Here is a 17,676-nt window from a genome sequence, read left to right as displayed (position 1 = left end):
GGAACTTCATAAATGTGTACTAAACAAAGTATTTTTTTCAATAGTTGTGAATTATTCACTTTTTTTTTTCCAATTTGATAAATGCTGACATTCAGAACTGATATTACTTCTGGAAACAAAAGCTGCTTAATTGGCAACAGGAACACTACCACCATATACAGAAAATCATGAGGAAACACAGCATGACTTCCTTGAAGCAACAGATAGATAACACTTAATTTTATTATCTGTCATAAACAACAGTGTTGCTGCAAGCAGGTGGCCTAATCCACCTAATATGAGTAAAACAGAGAATTTTAGACAGTAGGGGAGAGTAGTCATGGTATTATCTCCTTCAGGGACAGATGATTTTGTTATTCATAAGTCCGAGGAAGAATACCCATAAGTAACATGTTCTATCATATCAGGTATGTGACCTTATGCTATAGTTGCAAGCTCCTCCTTACCTGCACAGAAACTACAACCAGTGTAAGAGACCACAAGCAATATAAAGCTTTATCTTAGTCTGTTTTTGTATAATCCATTAAATCTTCCCACAAATAGTAATAACTTCTGAAGTTATTTAAATGACTGCCTAATTTTCTAGAACTGGAACTACTGCAGACAATTGCACTTTACCACACAAGAACTGTCCAATTAAAGAATCAACTTTTGTCTGTGCAAGCGGCATCCACAAGCATAGGAAAAAAGATCAGACAATGAGTTTACAGGCTGCAGCATGAATAATCTGATTCTAACCCTGATTCTAAACACTCATGAATGGATGTTTCATATTAAAATAAAAAAGCCATCTGTTATGAGCTTAGATTCAAAACTACAGGATGAACAGCCTATGAGAAGCAAAGCTGTAGGAATTTGGACCATTGGCTGGAAAGGACATATGTACAATTTCAAGAGTGTAAAATGGTGAATTAGAAGGGTGACACTGGACAACATGATTCTGACTTCCCTGAGTAACTAACTAGGACATCAGTCATCTTGGGGGACAAATGAAAGGCAAGAGAAACTGGGAAATGGAAGAATGCTGAAAAAGAGGCACAGTCCCTAGGTGTCAAAATATTTTAGATTTTCATATCCAGTGATACAAAAATTTGCTTCTAAACTCTAGGAAACTATAGTGTAAGTCTAGATAATAGAACATCACAGAACAAAAAGAAAGTAAAAAGAAAGAAAACTAACACAGAAGTGACAATTAACTAATTACTACCCCAGAGAACTAGATCTATTCCCGTTATGAAAACAGCTAAGGTATGAAAATCTGCAAAATTAGTTATATAAATTACAGTGAGCTTAGTCAAAGGAGACTTAGTTTTGGAGCATGCAAAAGCAGACAGTAAAGGAGTTACAAAGGACAGCAAGAGCTATGACTAGAAAAGATGATAAAGGAACATAAGCAGGAAAACAAAGAGACATTGACATGACAGAAAATATGATAGGTCAACACAAGTTGAAAAGAGAACTGAAAAATAAGTACCCCTCTTTCCTGATGCTGCCATCAGAATCAAATACAATGAGACACTGCCCAAAAACCTAATTGACCAGATTGCCTCAGATATAAGTATGAACAACTAGAGAGAAGCAAACAAAGAACAAGTACACACACTCCTCCAACAGAAAATGATCACAACTGAGAACTAAACACAGCTTACTATGTTCAAAGCATAGAACTTGCAATGTTTTGCCTTAAAAGACTGAAAACTGAAATGAAATTGCCCATCTTCCAGGAAGGATTTCCAAAAACTCTAGAGGGTCAGGAATAGTAGTCCATGAATAGCAAGCTAAGTATATCTATTTAACTACATAACTCCCAGATTTTGTTTCAATTGTATGCAGCCTTTAGACAAACTGAATTAAACAATAATTATGGAAATACAGTAAATAAAAAATATACTAATACACAATATAGGCCTATCCATAGTGAAAGCAGTGACTTTATGAACTGCTGTGTAACTGGTAAAATAGAGTTTAGTAACTAAACACAAAAACATAACGTGCCTTAAAGAAAGACTACAGCAGGCTACAATACAAAGAAGTGATTATTGGATTAGTTTGAAAATATTGATTTTAGTATTTATTAAACATGACAAGGACTTCACTGCTTTTGAAATTTTATGTCGACACAGGAAGACCAGAACAGAGAAAATAACTGAAACAAATGAAATGTATCAATATTCAATAGAAGGTGGTGACCTGGTCTTACTCTTTCTGTTGCCACATAACCACAACTACTGCCTATGAAACAGCTAAATAGGAATCATGTAAAAAGAAAAACTATTCAGCTAATGAGAAAACAGATGATTTAACACATTTGCTGTCTAAATACTTATTCAGACACAAAATTAGAGAGGGTTATATTAGATCAGTTCAAACCTAGCCTTCTGGAAGAAAGTACTGCACAGTACTGCAGAAGGAGTAACACATGGTGAAAGAAGTGCATCTTCCTTGAAAGTTCTCTGAACATTTTATTATTCTTAAAGATGCTTCCAGTACCTGAAAGCAGGCCTACAAGAGAGCTGGAAAGGGACTTTTTACAAGGCATGAAGTGAAATGGGAAAAAAGGGAAATCGTTTTAAACTGAAAGAAGGCAGGTTTAAATTCTATATTAGGAATGAATTCCTTACTCAGCAGGTGGCAAGGTAGTGGCACAGGTTATGCAGAGAAGCTGTGGCCTGTCCCATACCTGGAAGTGTTCAAAGCCAGGGTGGATGGGGCCTTGAGCAAGCTGGGATAGTAGAAGGTGCCCCTGCCCATGGCAGCAGGGTTAGAACTAGATGAACTTTAAGATCCCTTCCAACCCAAACCATTCTATGACTCTGTGTTTGCTACTAACAGAGACAGCCATTCTCATCGTTGCTTTAGAAAAACAGGGTATCATTTACAGTCAAGATAATTAATGTAATTGCCAATAGTTTTAAGAACTACACTGGCTTCTTAGTGCTTGTTCTAATTCCACTGCTTTTCTTTACACTTTCTGACCATTACTACTAATATATGAAATGCCTGATAGACATTTTGACACATGGGTTCCCAACTACCATGCACTCTGCTCCAACTCCACCGCAGTGATTGAGGACAAGAGAAGAGTTAGGGGATGGACTCTGACCAGAAGCCACTCTTTTGCTTTTGGTCTAAAAACGCCCATAAAAAAGTCTTTTGTCCACCAGTTTCTCTGATTAGCAGCTGAAGCAGATGAAACTATTCAGCAACCCAGAAAGGTGAGCACTGTACAGAATTCATTAAGCAGAAAAAAAAATTACACACACATATATATGTTATATATATATATATATATAAAATTGAATAAAGGACCAGTTTGAGGAGAGACAGAAAAGTATGGGTTGGGATAGTAACAGTCCAAGTTTTGATTTTTTACAGCACTTCAACAAACAATAAAAGCCTTGAATAAATAGTTTCATAAGCTAATTTAAATAAAACACAGTATTCTAAACAGTTACCCACAGTTCATAACAGTCCAAAATAATATTGACACAGCCTTTTACAAAGACCATTTTCACTATCAATCTTTTAAAGTCCATTATTCAACCTGTTCTTTTGACGGTGCTCTTTACACTGTGTTTTCAACAGTTAGTAATCAATGCATATATTCAATCTACATATATATGTAAATACATTTTTTCATTGCAACATTCTTCTCAGCACAGTTAAAAGGAAGACTTAATTATATCCATGCTTCCTAAAGCAAAGGCATATATACACTGTGGGTGGTTCTTGAAACCCTTCCCTCCCTCTTCTTGTGGTGGTCCCTAAGAATCTGGCAGCAGGAACAGCTCAATATACAGCTACAAATGCTGAGTCTGAAAACCATATATTCTCTGTGTTCCCACGGCACAAAGCTCAGTTACGGATGTCACCACGGAGAAACAACCACCACAATTACTGTGAAGCTTCCAGTTGAATGAAAAGTCATTGGAATAGAGAAAACCATAGAGGAAAAGGGGGAAAAAATAAGTCAACAGATGGAGAAAAACAGAGAGAAAGAAACTCATATTGATTGTGTTGCACTGAAGAAAATATGCAGTTAATGTCACCAGTGAATCAATTCACTAAAGAAGGAGGTTAAATACAGGTTGGAAAAATATCTAAATGGCTTTAAAAAGAAGAGTAAAAATATTTTAAAAAATTGCTTCTCCAGTACAGTATCTATTATACCTTTAAGGATATCTTTGACGAGATACCACTTTTTGTTCAGAAAAATTAAGTAAATCTAAACTTTGATAACTGAATAGCCTGAAAATCCAGATGTGAAAAAGCTTTTAATTATTTTCTAATAAACCTTTGATAATGTATTCTGTTTTGTTACAATATTAATGCCTCCACCAGAATGAAGTGTAGATTAAGACAAACATACAATAAAAATATTAGAGAATACTAAGTAAGCTCCAAAGAGGACAATTTTTAATGTCTGACTACAATCTATTTTTCCTTCAGAAACCATTTTAACAAGAACATCCTGCATTATCATCATTTTAGACATCACAAATTAAAGTCAAAGCAACACTATAGCCAAAAATCTTAATTTTTTGAAGGATGGGACAAAGGAATAGTTATGAGAGGCCTAAACTTTACTTCAGAAAGTACCTGGGGTTTGCACACTCAGAGGCCCAGAGTTCTCACAGATTCCAAGTACAAGCAAGTAACTGTTCAGCAGTACACTCTCGCTGATCACTGGATTCTTCTGATGCTCCTCTCTATAAAATGAGTGGATTTGTAACACTCAGCTTGCCTGTGATCACATATGAATGAATTCTCCAAGGGAAAAAATAATTAAATTCCGTTCCCAAAGGCAGTATTCAGCTCTCTAAATTACAATACTTCCCGAAGCACATTCATTCTTCATTTATCCTTTCAAGAATCAGGACTGTGATTTTTCACTACACACACCTGACACTAAAACATGCCCAACCTGGGCAGAAAAGACAAGTCTCACAGAAGACAAAGAGAAATAAGAGACAGAGAGTGATTATAAGCTGAATGCTAAATGTGTAATGAAATTATGATTGTACAGCCAGTCTACAGCTCTGACACCTTCTAAACTTCAAGTATTTAGCTTCAAACGGAGACAACTGCTTTAGAAGTAAAACCTTTAGGTGTAGTATCCCAGGTTCCCAAAACATGCTTGCAAATTAAACTCTCCTAAACCCATATCTCCTCTGTATTTTGAATTGATGGAACATCTGTTGACAGAGGAAGTTTAATTCTCAGTGATTCAGCATCAGAGAGAAAATTATTTTACTGAACGGGTTTCATGGAGATTTCAGTAGCTGTGCTGGGGTTCTATAGTCTCAGGAGTTGAGTCTAGTTGATGGAAAAGGATGACACTTTTCCTCTTTATGGCTATTAACATTTCTACAGGCAAAACTCTAAAGTGGCACTAAGCAGTCTGGTGAGTTACTTGTTTTTTTAATATCTCAAAGCTGTATTAGAGCATGAACACTTAATACAGTGCTAATTACATTTGAATAATGAATGAGTGGATTTAGTCAAGCAAGAGAATAATCAAATTCACTTATGGGATAAACTGAATAATCAGTGAACAGAGTATGATGACCTCTAGCAGTCAAGCCTAAATCAGCACTGTCCTTCCCTGACCATGATCCTTAGCAGTAAGAATCACTGCTATCATGGGCATCCATCTTTTTAGGTCAGTTTCCTTTATGCCTGAACTTTTCTCTATCATCCCTCTGTTTTGTTCTAATTCTGCTTCTTCCTTTTTTTCTTTCCATGTTGTCACACCTATATTTCTGCTTTATATTCCTGTCTGTGGTACAGCAAACCCCGAAGAGGTTTTCCTTAGTCCTTTATCTGACAGTCCTCAGCTCCACCTGACAACCTCTTCACCTGCAGCTTGTCATTCTGCCAGCACAAACTACCCTTCTTTTCAACTTGCTTCCCCTGATCCCTTTTCCAAATCACTTGGCCAGCAGGATATCTACTCACCATTCTTTCACAGATGCCTTGCACAATGTCTGTGCATGCTCCACAAGCAATACGCTTTCCTTTTCTCCCTCATCCTTTTATCATCTCCTACCCCACTTACTCTGTCCAGGTGTTCACCTTTATTATGTCAGGTTTTGGCTTTTGCCCCAGTCTCTTTCATTCTGCCACATTGTTTATAGTCACTCTCCCCATCACATTTAATGACTCCCAGATCTGTCATTTTCTTCCAAATTACTTCTTCAGTCAGACTCTCACAGCCGCCTCCACTGGGTCTGTGTATCAGTCTATCCCCAAATCTCCTCAGGAGCCCACATTATATTCTGCATTTAGCTCAGACATCTTCCCTAGCTTTCCAGCATACCAGAAGGGGAGAACACTCACAATACAAGAGGAATAACTGAACGACACTACAATACAAAGCTGTGTTGCAGGAGGAAATGTGCCGAGTTCTTTACATCTCACACCCATGTGAGGGACCAGATCTATTAAACTCATAATTCTACAAGTTGCTCAAATTTAAACAGATGTATACAGGAACAGATAAGTATACTCAAATACTCCAAAACCCGCCAAATTTCACATCCCTCCTCAAATGTGTAAGAATAGTACCTACTTTAGTTTCTCTTCTTCCAACTTTTTTTTTTTGTCCAAGTTGAGTAAATATAAGTTTTTTTGGCTTTTAACAAAAAAGAAGCAAGCAATTAGCACAGCATATTTCCTTTCTGCTGTCAAAGGTTGGTGCTTTTGTCAACATCTGAAAAGAAGGCCTACTGATGGGAACCATCATCACTGGTATTCAAACAGAATTGTATTACATTCACACTTTCAATAAGGGCAGTTAACTAGCACATTTACCATTTGCAGCTTTAGCAAATCTACATCAAAATTGTCATCCCTTAAATCCTGGGATAACTTGTGCATAAATGCTTTTGAGTTTCTTTCATTTAATTTGTGCTTGACTGCCTTTCAAGTTAAAATGCATCCATCCTTCTCACTGATTTTTTAAATTCCCCCTGTATCTTTTCAGTAGGGTCTGTATGATACTGACAGTTAAGTACTTAAAGAGGGCTAAACTCACTGGTGCTAACATTCATGTATTTATTGGTATCTCACTTCACCTTTTGGACAGTTATTGGAAAGCAGTACTTAAAATAATGCTCCAAAATTTAAAATAGATTTATGAAAATGGACACATGGTTAGAAATATTCCATATTTTTCTTAACTTCTGTTATTTTTAGAAATTGTTCTCATGTGCTCACAAGTATTAAACAAGAGTAAAAAAATCACTTTGATACTTCAGCGAATTTCTAAGATTCCAATACTGGGAAAAATCCATAACAAATGTTTAATTTTGAACCAAGCAACTTCTGTGTACAACAAAATCTTACAGAATTTCGTATTGATTTCCAAGTCAGTGCTTCACTGTCAAAAGATGCTGATACTACACCAGTAAATTCTGCGCCAAGATCTTCTCTAGAATATCACACATTTCTCGTAACTTCCTAATTTACAGGTACCGGTAAGGTAACAGCAAGAACAAATTTAAAACCCTTGGCATTAAATAATTTTGATCTTAATTGGCAGAGTACATAACTGTTACATTTATCCCCCCTAAAACGTGTATCACAGCTCCAATACTTGTAAGCTTTGAGACTAAAATTACATCCAAAAAAGTATTTTCTGAATAAGTGCAGATCAACAAATGCTATTGTATGAAATAATATGCTACATTAATTGGTCACACAATACTAATTCATAATCATACGTAAACTATTATATAATTGTAAAAATCTCTTACTGGTACATTTTAAAAGGTTGGACTTCAAGAACTGAAAAAAGCATTCTGAAAACATCTTCAATTTCTATCAGGTTTGTAGTTTTACATACAAAAAGTTTTTGGAATACAAAATAAAAGTTAACTTAAAATCTGCTGACACTTTCAGAATTTTTTTTTTTAAATGCAGAAAATAACATGTGAATATTTTTACTATGACCATCATAATGGCAAAAGAGGACAGGAATTTTAGAATAAAACTTCTAAAGATGAATTTTCCAGGAGTGACTAAGGACTCAATCTTACCCTCTTGAAGCCATCCAGGTGATGTAGGGAACACTAAAGAGCCAGGAATTAATGAAATCTGAAACTCCATTACTGACATTTAGTTCTACCTCCAAAATATCCATATTAAGAGAAAACAAAACAAAACAAACAAACAAAACAATACTGAAAAATCCAATAAATCAACAGAAAAATAATTATCTTATTAGACAAAAAATTATTTCTGTAGTACCTTCAGGGGTGATAGCACTAGGACACACATCTTTTAGCAGGTCTCCCAAAGTATGCAACTGTCCTCCTGAAGCAATTGGTCGAAATAGCTTCTGTATAAAAGGTCTCTCTGTTGTTGCCTGTTTTAATAAAGAAAAAAATCAAACCAAACAATTTAAGGACCATGCAAATATGTAGTATTAACATTTGAGACAGATACACGATAGGACAGAACTAAAGGCTGCAGCAGAAGAAACACCTGGTATTTCCACATGTCCTCTGCCTTGCACCTTGCATTTCATTCATATCATGAAATGCAGGGAAGTTTTTGTTTATTAACAATTACAAGTAAGCTGTCACTCCAGAAAAACTGTGAAGCTAATTTACAGATAGTGTCATGGATACAAGTGTTTATATTTTTTTAAAGCCCCAAGTCTTCTATTATGGGAATACAACCTGCTTTAATAAAAAGTGTTTTAATATATCCTTAATTTTAAAAAAAAACCAGTGAGCACAAACTTAGGAGTTCAACATATCCCTATATATTTTGCCAAGCCAAAGCAATAATGTACCCTTACAGCTCAACAGGTGATTTTTTTCTCAGCAGATTTTATATCAAAATTTTTAAACTATTTCAGCTGCAAGAACCACTACCAACTTAGAAAAAAAAGTGTTATGCTTTGACAGGCAACCTAGAATCTTCTACCTACTTAAGGAATTGGTCATATGTAAAGAACATATATGGCCCACTTCTGCTAGAGCTATGCAAAGGCATTCCAAATTATTTCAACTATGCATCTTTCAATTTAAAGCCATTCCCCTTGTCCTGTCATCATGTGCCCTTGTAAAAAGTCCCTCTCCAGCTCGCTTGCAGGCCAACTTTAGGTACTCGAAGGTCTCTTTGGAGCATTCTCTTCTCCAGGCTGATCAAGCAGAACTCATTCCCCATATGCATTAGCAGAGTTTTCAGATCAATTTGCTCCATGACCTTCATTGAGCACCAAGGTAAGACTGACTGGCCTGTCATTCCCTCAGTTTTCCTTATTTCCCTTTTTAAAAAAATGAGGTTACGTTTCAACAGGAACTTCACTGGACTGCCACAACTTCTCAAATATGATGTATGGTGGCTTAGCCGCTTCATGCGTCACTTTCCGCAAGATCTGTGGGGATGTCTCTCATCAAGTCCCAAAGACTTGTGCACCTTCAGGTTCCTTAGGTGTTCTTGGACCTGATCTCCTAGAGTGTGCAGTGTGCAGCTCTTTATTCTTCCAGTCCCTCCCTTTTCCCTTTTGGGACTTGGGCAGTCTGGCTGGAATACTTGCTGATGAAGACTGAGGCAAAAAAGACACTGAATACCTCCACATTCTGGGTAAACAGTTCCCCATTTCTTCTGGAGAGGGCTCACAATTTTCTAAGTCTTTCTTTATCCCTGGAATTCCTACAGAAACTCATCTTGTTGCCCTTAATGTCCCTGGCCAGATTTAATTCTATCAGACCTTCAGCACTTATTTAAGAACTGTGGTTATGTTAAGGTAGCTCTCTTCTTTGGATATCTGTAAAAGCAGCTCCAGGAGCAGCTGACATTGCAAAGACAGGCAAAGTTTCTTTCCTGATAACCTGACATCTCCACCCAAACTCAGCACCTGAGCCAGAAAAGTTAAAAATCTCATATTCAACCAACCCAAACATTTTAATCTAGCTCCAAATCATTGCTGACAATTTTCTGCTAGCAGCTAGCTCCCAAAAGCAGTTGATATGCCCTGCATTGTGAGTGACTGGGCTCCAGCAAATGAGACTTTCCTTACGTATCTTAATTGGAAGAAGCAATACAAGCTATTGCCCCTTCCAAATTTAGTTTCCTATCTCTCAAGAAGTGCCTCCCATCCTACCAAGGTAATTAAAAAATAGAAACAACTCAACATCAAGAGGTATGTTATCTCCCAGTGGGGGTTTATGGGGAAAAAAACAGTATCTCAAACAAACAAGAACAACAACAAAACTGTCACTCACAGGCAGGCAGGGAGCCTTTGCCTAAGAGTGCTAACCTAACTCAGGAGTAATTCTAGGGCAGTACAGTGCAAAACTGTTGACACACAGCTACTTGCTACTTCTCACTAATAGACTTCAAATATAGAAAAATAGTATTGTCTCAGTTTTTCTTATGAAGACTGATCAGAGGTAGTTTTCTAGCTGCTCTAGTCAATCCTCTATGTCCTCAGGGTAGCGGTATGGGGATATCATCAGTGCTAATGAAATACCCAAACATTTGAAAAATAATGGGAGGCACACAGCCAAGCAGAATCCATCCATTTCAGACAGATCCACACTTAAAAAGTGAACTCTGGCGCTTACGTTGAAGAAATGTACATGCAAAACATTAAAAAAAATAAAATTAATTAATTGAAAGAAAAAAAAAAAGACAACCCTCCTGAAACATTGCTTTAGTCAAAACAATTTTGTACCAAGTTTAGCTTTTAAAAATAATCGGATATTCACAGAAGTCCAGACATAACTCCCTAGTGCTTAACATCTGAAGTAGCAGAAGTGGAAATAAACTAAAGCATGCAGGAAAAGGCTGTTATCATCAACAGACTTTTAAGATAACAATTTCCCAAGTGTATTCTGCAGTTTCTCATTATTTATTAATAAATTAAGATCCATTTTTTCCCTAGCTATAATAATTTAATGCCAAGAGGGAAAAGCCAAAGCTGTATTTTCTGAAGTCTCCCACATAGTTGCTGACTGCTGTAAACAATATCCTTAGCTGCTATCACGAAACATAGAAAATGAATTCAATTTTGTATTTTAAGTGTTAAGCAACCCAGATGTGGTAAAGTAAATAAAAATCACTGGTCTTCATCAATGTTAGAATGATAAAAGTAACTGCATGTTGTTTATACAAAGACTGTGGTTCACAAATCTAATCCTACAGGCAGAATGTTACCCCAAGACACTTACACACTTCTTCCCTCACATGCAGCAGATGCTTTTTGCATTAAAAGAATCAAAAGAAAAGTCCCATCCTACCTTCCACAGTATTTAGATTAACTTTTCTAAGTATCTTAGTCATACAGGAGCATAATTTTAGAAAAACCTTGCCATCATCCTTTTTCAAGTGTAGTAATATAAGACCAACTTGATTACAACTTTCTACTCTAGTACTGCTGTCCCTACAAGTCCAAACTTGTCCCTACAAGTGTCCTGGCCAGGCTGGATGGAGCTTTGAGCAAAATGTTTTAGTGGCAGATGTCCCTGCCCATGGCAGGTGAGTTGGACTCGATGGCCTCTGAAAGGTCTCTTCCAACTCAAATTATTCTACCATTCTATTTACTACAAGGAAATGTGAAGGAACAGCCACCATGTATAGTGCTTATATAATGTTGTGTTTTGTACAATATTTACTTAATCAATCATGAGACAAAGTACTACATGTAATCTAACCCATAAAGATATCACCACATAATTGATAATGATTTTAACTAATCTACACCAGATCTAAAGCAAATATCCATACAATACCTATCATTTTGCCAACTAAAATTACCATAGCTTCAACAGAACGTAGCATGTTTTAAATTATTTTATTTTACAGTGTAGTGTCTATGTAGCTGTGAGCTGTTCAAGATTCTGGATGCATTTGCAGGATACAACAGGTGAAAGTCAATCAGTAATTGCCAGCCTCTACATAGAAAATTCCTTCAAAGTATATGAGTGTATGAAGACAATCACAGCCTAAAAATTGCAGGACATTTTACACTGATCATTATCCACAACTCAGTATCAAATTATTGAATTTATATGAAAGCAAATCTTCATCTCTGAATTAAGATACTCCCTAGAAAGTTGGACTTAACTGCAACTGCAGTTTCTCATTCTTCTCTATTAGTACATAGCACCATAAACCTCATGATTTGCAGAACAAATGAAAACTGTGCTCTTTTTAAAAGTAAGTTTAAACCCTGACAATGATAGGAGAGTGAGGGTGGAAACAAATTACACCACAGTGATAAAGAACAGGCATTGAGAAGAGTTATAGGTGAGGGCAGGTTTTAAGACACCCTTGAAGGCAGTGTAAAGCTTCACAGGATCACAGACAAGCTATATAGTTACATACTATAACATACTATAAAAAATGTAACTCTTCCTTTCCTATCATCCTGGCAAAACAAAAAAAAACCAAAACAAAACAAACAAAGTTGTCAGCTTGCCTGGTCCTTTTCAGAATCAACACAACACCAAACACTGCATGAGATTCACAATTTAATTAGTCAGATATTTTATACAGGATGGCATCTTAAAATGAAAAACGTAACTCACAAAACACTGGGTTTTAATCTGGAAAAATCATTTACCAGTATTTTTATCAAGAGGAAAGGATTTAGATTTTCTGCCTAAACACTCAGCTGCTCCTCAATATTCAAACAAATAAAAGCTACCATACATACTGAACCCACAAATAAAGAAATAATTTCTTACAATGCCCACATGTGTATAAGCTGGCAATCTAAGACAATAAAAGTTGAGACTTCCCTACATATTCCATCATACTTTCAGTAACTTGTCAAATTCATAGTCTGTGCTGCTTTAGTCCCTAAAACTAAAATTAGGCAAATACTTGCTAAAAAATATTTTCCATACATTTTAGATGTCTTCTATTTTGTAGAAATGTTTTTAATTAAGAATCTCAATGCACACAATGTAAAAGTGACTAACTGAAAAGCTGATGAGTTGCTGTAGTCACAGAACCATCACAACACCACGCCTGTCCAAAAGCAAGATACTGCAAATCCCCATCTGATACTGTTCTTTCACTGGTGCTGAAATGCTGACTCTTTGCTGCAATTTTAGGATGAGTATCTTTGACTTCTTTTTGCTTAATATGAGACCAGATTCATTGAGTATTTAATTGTGGAGAGGATACAACAATGTTTCTGGGTGGGAGGTGATGGGTTTTTGTTGTTTTGTTTCTTTCCTTTTAGAAAAACTTTTAAAAAACTTCCGTAACTTTCATAAAGGTGATTTGCAGCTCAACAAGCTAAAGTATACACAAAAATCATCTTCTTTTATCTATTTGAAATCTGTCACCTTTAAAACTTTATTAATATTTTTTGAGCTTCTATTACAAGAGGCATAAAACACAACAATGCCTTTATCCTGTAATCATTGCTCCTCCTCTCTTCAAATCTTCCAAGCAATAGAGGGCTTCTCCCAGACAACCCACTACTTTATTCTATACCTTTGATAATTTTTCTATTTCACTTTCTCTTTATGTTAGGACTGGAACAACATAAAAAAAAACCCCAAACTATTTCTAGTATTTCTTTAGTCTCTGCAAAGTCCATCAAGTAGATGCTCTAGTTATGATTTTGTGTGCTTTATATAAGGTTGGCACTGCTTTTGCTAGCATTCAAAATTTTGAACTGCTTACCTGTAACATCACATCATTGTTCAGATGAAAAGGTACAACTCAATGTACAACTCAATATAAAAGACTTTTTTTTTTTAGTAAAAGAAGCAAGTAATACTTTTGTATGTCTGACATGTAACTAAAACCCTTAAGACAAAAAGAAGGAGAATACACATTCTCAATACACCATCCAGAATTGCCTCAAAAATTGATTCACTGACAGGACACACTGTAGGTTGCAGGATTTTACTCGTTGTAAAATCAACAAATGTGTTAGATCAAATTACCTGTTTTTCCCATACTTCATTTTAAATTTCTCTAATAAATTAGATTTTTTAGTGGTTGTAAAAATTACAACATATGAGTTCCAACACCTGAGTTTAACTTGTGGACAAAAATTAATCCTTTCACCTATTTTTGAGTTTGTATCAGAATTTCTGCAATTATGTTGTAAAAATGACTCTGGTTTCCTCATTAAATTGAAGGTCTTAATCATGATGGACAGGAATTTTACACTTCCTAATATTTTTAGGAGGCTTGAAACAACCAGAAAAAGATTCAACAAACTGGCTACACTCTATACATTTCATTAGATTAATCCAGTCACCTAAATTAGAAGTGCAAAAGTTTATCACTAGATTGAAGCTTAAGATAATTCTATGAATGCATGCACATATCCTTCAATATGGTCATGCTAAATGTGTACCTCTATAATGATGCCTCTATAAAATTCCTTAGATGGGGAGGTAATCATTGTATCAATCACACATGTCAAAGAAGCACAACATCAACTAAAGTGAAAATTCTGTTATTCTTGAAAGCACTCTTAACAGTCTTACACAAAAATCTTTAGGTGGTGTGGAACATCAAGGATCACTGGTTTAAAAGCAAGATAAATTATGTGATGTGTTTTCTTGGTGGAAGCTTTAACAGACCTTAACAACGGCCCCCATAACATGTGGCAAGTATTATGTCAAGAATTGATGCAAGTAATAATGCCAAAATTATCTAGTATCTTAGCCAAGACTGTAGTCAAATTAAAGCCACGACTAGAATTATAAACACATCTGGAATAAGGTTAAAATTTTATGTAGTAGGGCTTATTACAGTTATGTCTAGACAATAATATTGAACCATTTTTGATCATGAATGGTTAAGGACTATTCTCCCAATCATTCATGAACAACAACTTGTGTCTTCCTTGATGCCTTTCATTGAACAGAGCACACTGATGAAACAACTGCAGTTCTATCCTAACTCTGTACACAACTAACAATAGTTTAGCATTCTTATAAACCTACAGAGAAATATGGCAACTATTTCAGTTAATTCTCCCTTACATTGTTGAGGGCAATTACTTGCTCATCCTTCAAAAGGTTAAAGAACCATTTAAAATATCACCCTTCTCCACATTATTTAAATTGGCAGAGAATGCTTCCTTACAATCTTTTAGAAAAAACTTTATGTAATAGCAACAAAATGAATAATTAGAACCATGTAAAACATTTGAAAGTTAAAGTCCTACCACATGTTCTACTTATCTGAAAAAGATATGTGTAGTTAGAAAGCATCCCTTAACAAACTGATTAAAAATTTAATGGGCTGAGTACATTGTGACGTTTCAGAATAGAAGACACTGCTTCAGTTTCTGTAACTGTTTGTAAAGATGTATTATGCTGTCCACATTGATTTTGCACTCAAAATATTTTCTGATGTTCAGATATTTATACACACTGATGTGTATAAATATCTCCCCAAATCTTATCTTCTCTAGGCTGAAAAGTCCCAGCTCCCAAAGCCTTTTTTCTCCTCTCATGTTAGATTCACTAGTTCCTCAATCATCTTAGTGGTCCTTTACTGAACTCTCATCCCACAGCATCATGTCTCTTTTGACCTGGAGAGCCCAAACCTGGATTCCAGGTGCAGTCTGGAATCTTATCAGTGTTGTATAGACTGGAGGGATCATTTCCCACAAGCTGCTGACAACTCTCATCCTACAGCAGCCCAGGATAGGATTTATTTTCCCTGTCATAGGTCCCACTGCTAAGGTCCTCTTATACCTTGTGGGTCATTTTTAACAAGAGTATGTATAGCCAGAAGTTCCAATTCCATACAAAAAGTTGCAGAAGCACCACTCAAAATGCCTAACAAGCATGGCTGAACCACATTCTGGCTACTGCCTGATCTTTCAAATTATCTACCAAATTTTCTTGTGCAGGGAAAGTAGCACTGTACTGTCTGAACAACTGGATTTGCATTATTTAATGTCAGATTAATTAGACAGATCCTAGAAGCAGAAGAAAGTCAACACTTGAGACACACAGAGCAGATAGCAGGCAACTGTCACACAGCCAGCCACACTAAACACAAAAAAACAGCTTCAGGAGGAAGTCTTGTTGAGCCCTGAGAAGATAAACACACCTACAATAAAAGCATGGCCTCGAAGCATTAAATTACCCTCCCAGGAAAAAATTTGTATTTGTTACTGGTAAAATATCAAGATATCTGAAGAGTCAGGGACAACAAATCAATAGTGCTCTTCACAGCTGCAGCATTTTATGTGCACATGCAGACCTAAGCCTCACTTAACTATTGAGCAATTGAGTACTCACTACCTATCAAGCAAACAACTTTAGAAATGGATTTACATCCACAAAAGCAAACACTACATTGCTTGCTTAAGAGCAGTGAAGAATACAATACTTCATAAATCACTTTCAAGCTACTTCAAATCATTAAATCCAATAATTCTCTGTAGTCTCCTACAGTAATGATTAACTAGAAGGAGCTCCTATAATCAAGGGCAGCAAAATTTCAAAAATCTGTTTGCTAATTCATATTGTATTTCTAGAGCATGGTGTCATATCCCACTTCCTCATAGGTTTGTTCCATTCAACATTTACCTGTAGAGAATTTGCTTTCAGTCTCCTGGAAAGTACAAATACAAGTCTTGGAACTTTGTATAAAACAGAACACTTTCTATATTTTCTAATCCTCAGTTCTATGCAAAACTTAACTTGTTTTATTCACCTATTTTATTTAAAAATAAGTAAAGGTAGAATGCTGATATGAAAAAGTAAAAACAGGTACTGGCTGTGGATTTCATCTCTGCAGAGTTTTGCATCAGCACCATAGGCTAGCTAGGCTTAGTTCTATAGGCATTGCTTATGCAGCACAGCCACAGAAATAACCGTTGAAGATGACATCCCTCACTTCTTTGAAGAAAAAAATTCATATTAGCTTTTTCTGAAGAAAGCAGCTCACCAACTTTTTTTTTTTTTTTTTTAAAATTTTTCTACTACATTAGAGTACAAGAGCCAATGTCTGTGGAATACAGCTCCACAGTAAGCTTCAGGTAGGCAAAGTCCCTTTTGCCACAACATAAGAACCTGTCCACATTATACAGTATGTGATGAAAGCAGCAAATCAGTTTGTGTTGACTAAAGCAAGTGAAATGGAAAAGTAAAGCGATCAGCTTTACTGATCAGAGGAAAGGCAGCAATATACTAAAGAGCAATGCATTTAGATTATAAGATGCGTGTGCAACTGTACACAGACCGAACTCAACTAATTACTGCTTCATTCATTGTCTTCATCACAGCCTCTCAATGTATTGATATTCTTAAGAACAAAGATTCAAGGTTGAGGTAAGAAGTGCAATTTTTTTTTAAATTGCATACATACACTAACTTTCCTAACAAATTTAGGATGATACATAAATCTACAAGAGTACCACCTTAATGAAACAGTTTAGGGAGCCACAAGAATTCAAACTTCACGGCCTAAATTCAAACTTGCAGCAGGAACTTATTAAAGTTACCCTAACTTATTTACACTCAACTCCATTATCACAAGACAATTCAAAGAAAAGACAACAATTGAAGTGTTTTATACAATACCTATCGGTTAAAAAGTTACTAGCAATTTGTAATTGGGGGGTGCATCAGAAGAGGTAAGATTAAGGTATTTTCAAACTAGCAACAGACTTTTTTTCCCCCACACAAGGTGTTCAGTATTTCATTGTAATTCAAGATATACTTT

The 17,676-nt window shown here is 35.8% G+C and overlaps 1 protein-coding gene across 6 annotated transcripts in view; it reads right to left on the bottom strand.

Moving 5' to 3' along the window:
• The window catches only part of ATG5 (autophagy related 5), a 73,221-nt gene that overhangs the window by 18,326 nt on the left and 37,219 nt on the right, over window positions 1–17,676 (bottom strand). For 4 of the 6 annotated variants that reach the window (XM_014263699.2, XM_005518243.3, XM_088053428.1 and 1 more), the window contains one exon: window positions 8,251–8,368. In XM_014263699.2, the coding sequence (XP_014119174.1) occupies window positions 8,251–8,368 (118 nt within the window). Of the gene's footprint in view, window positions 1–8,039; window positions 8,125–8,250; window positions 8,369–17,676 lie in introns of those variants that run through there. The other 2 variants (XM_088053426.1, XM_088053429.1) reach the window with 1 other exon arrangement.

The sequence above is a fragment of the Pseudopodoces humilis genome, chromosome 3 (genome assembly GCF_049639895.1).
Source record: "Pseudopodoces humilis isolate 2021_Gansu_Grassland_sample_001 chromosome 3, ASM4963989v1, whole genome shotgun sequence".
NCBI lineage: Eukaryota > Metazoa > Chordata > Aves > Passeriformes > Paridae > Pseudopodoces > Pseudopodoces humilis.
Note: the sequence above shows the minus strand (reverse complement) of the source record. Positions and strands in the feature narration are given on the sequence as shown.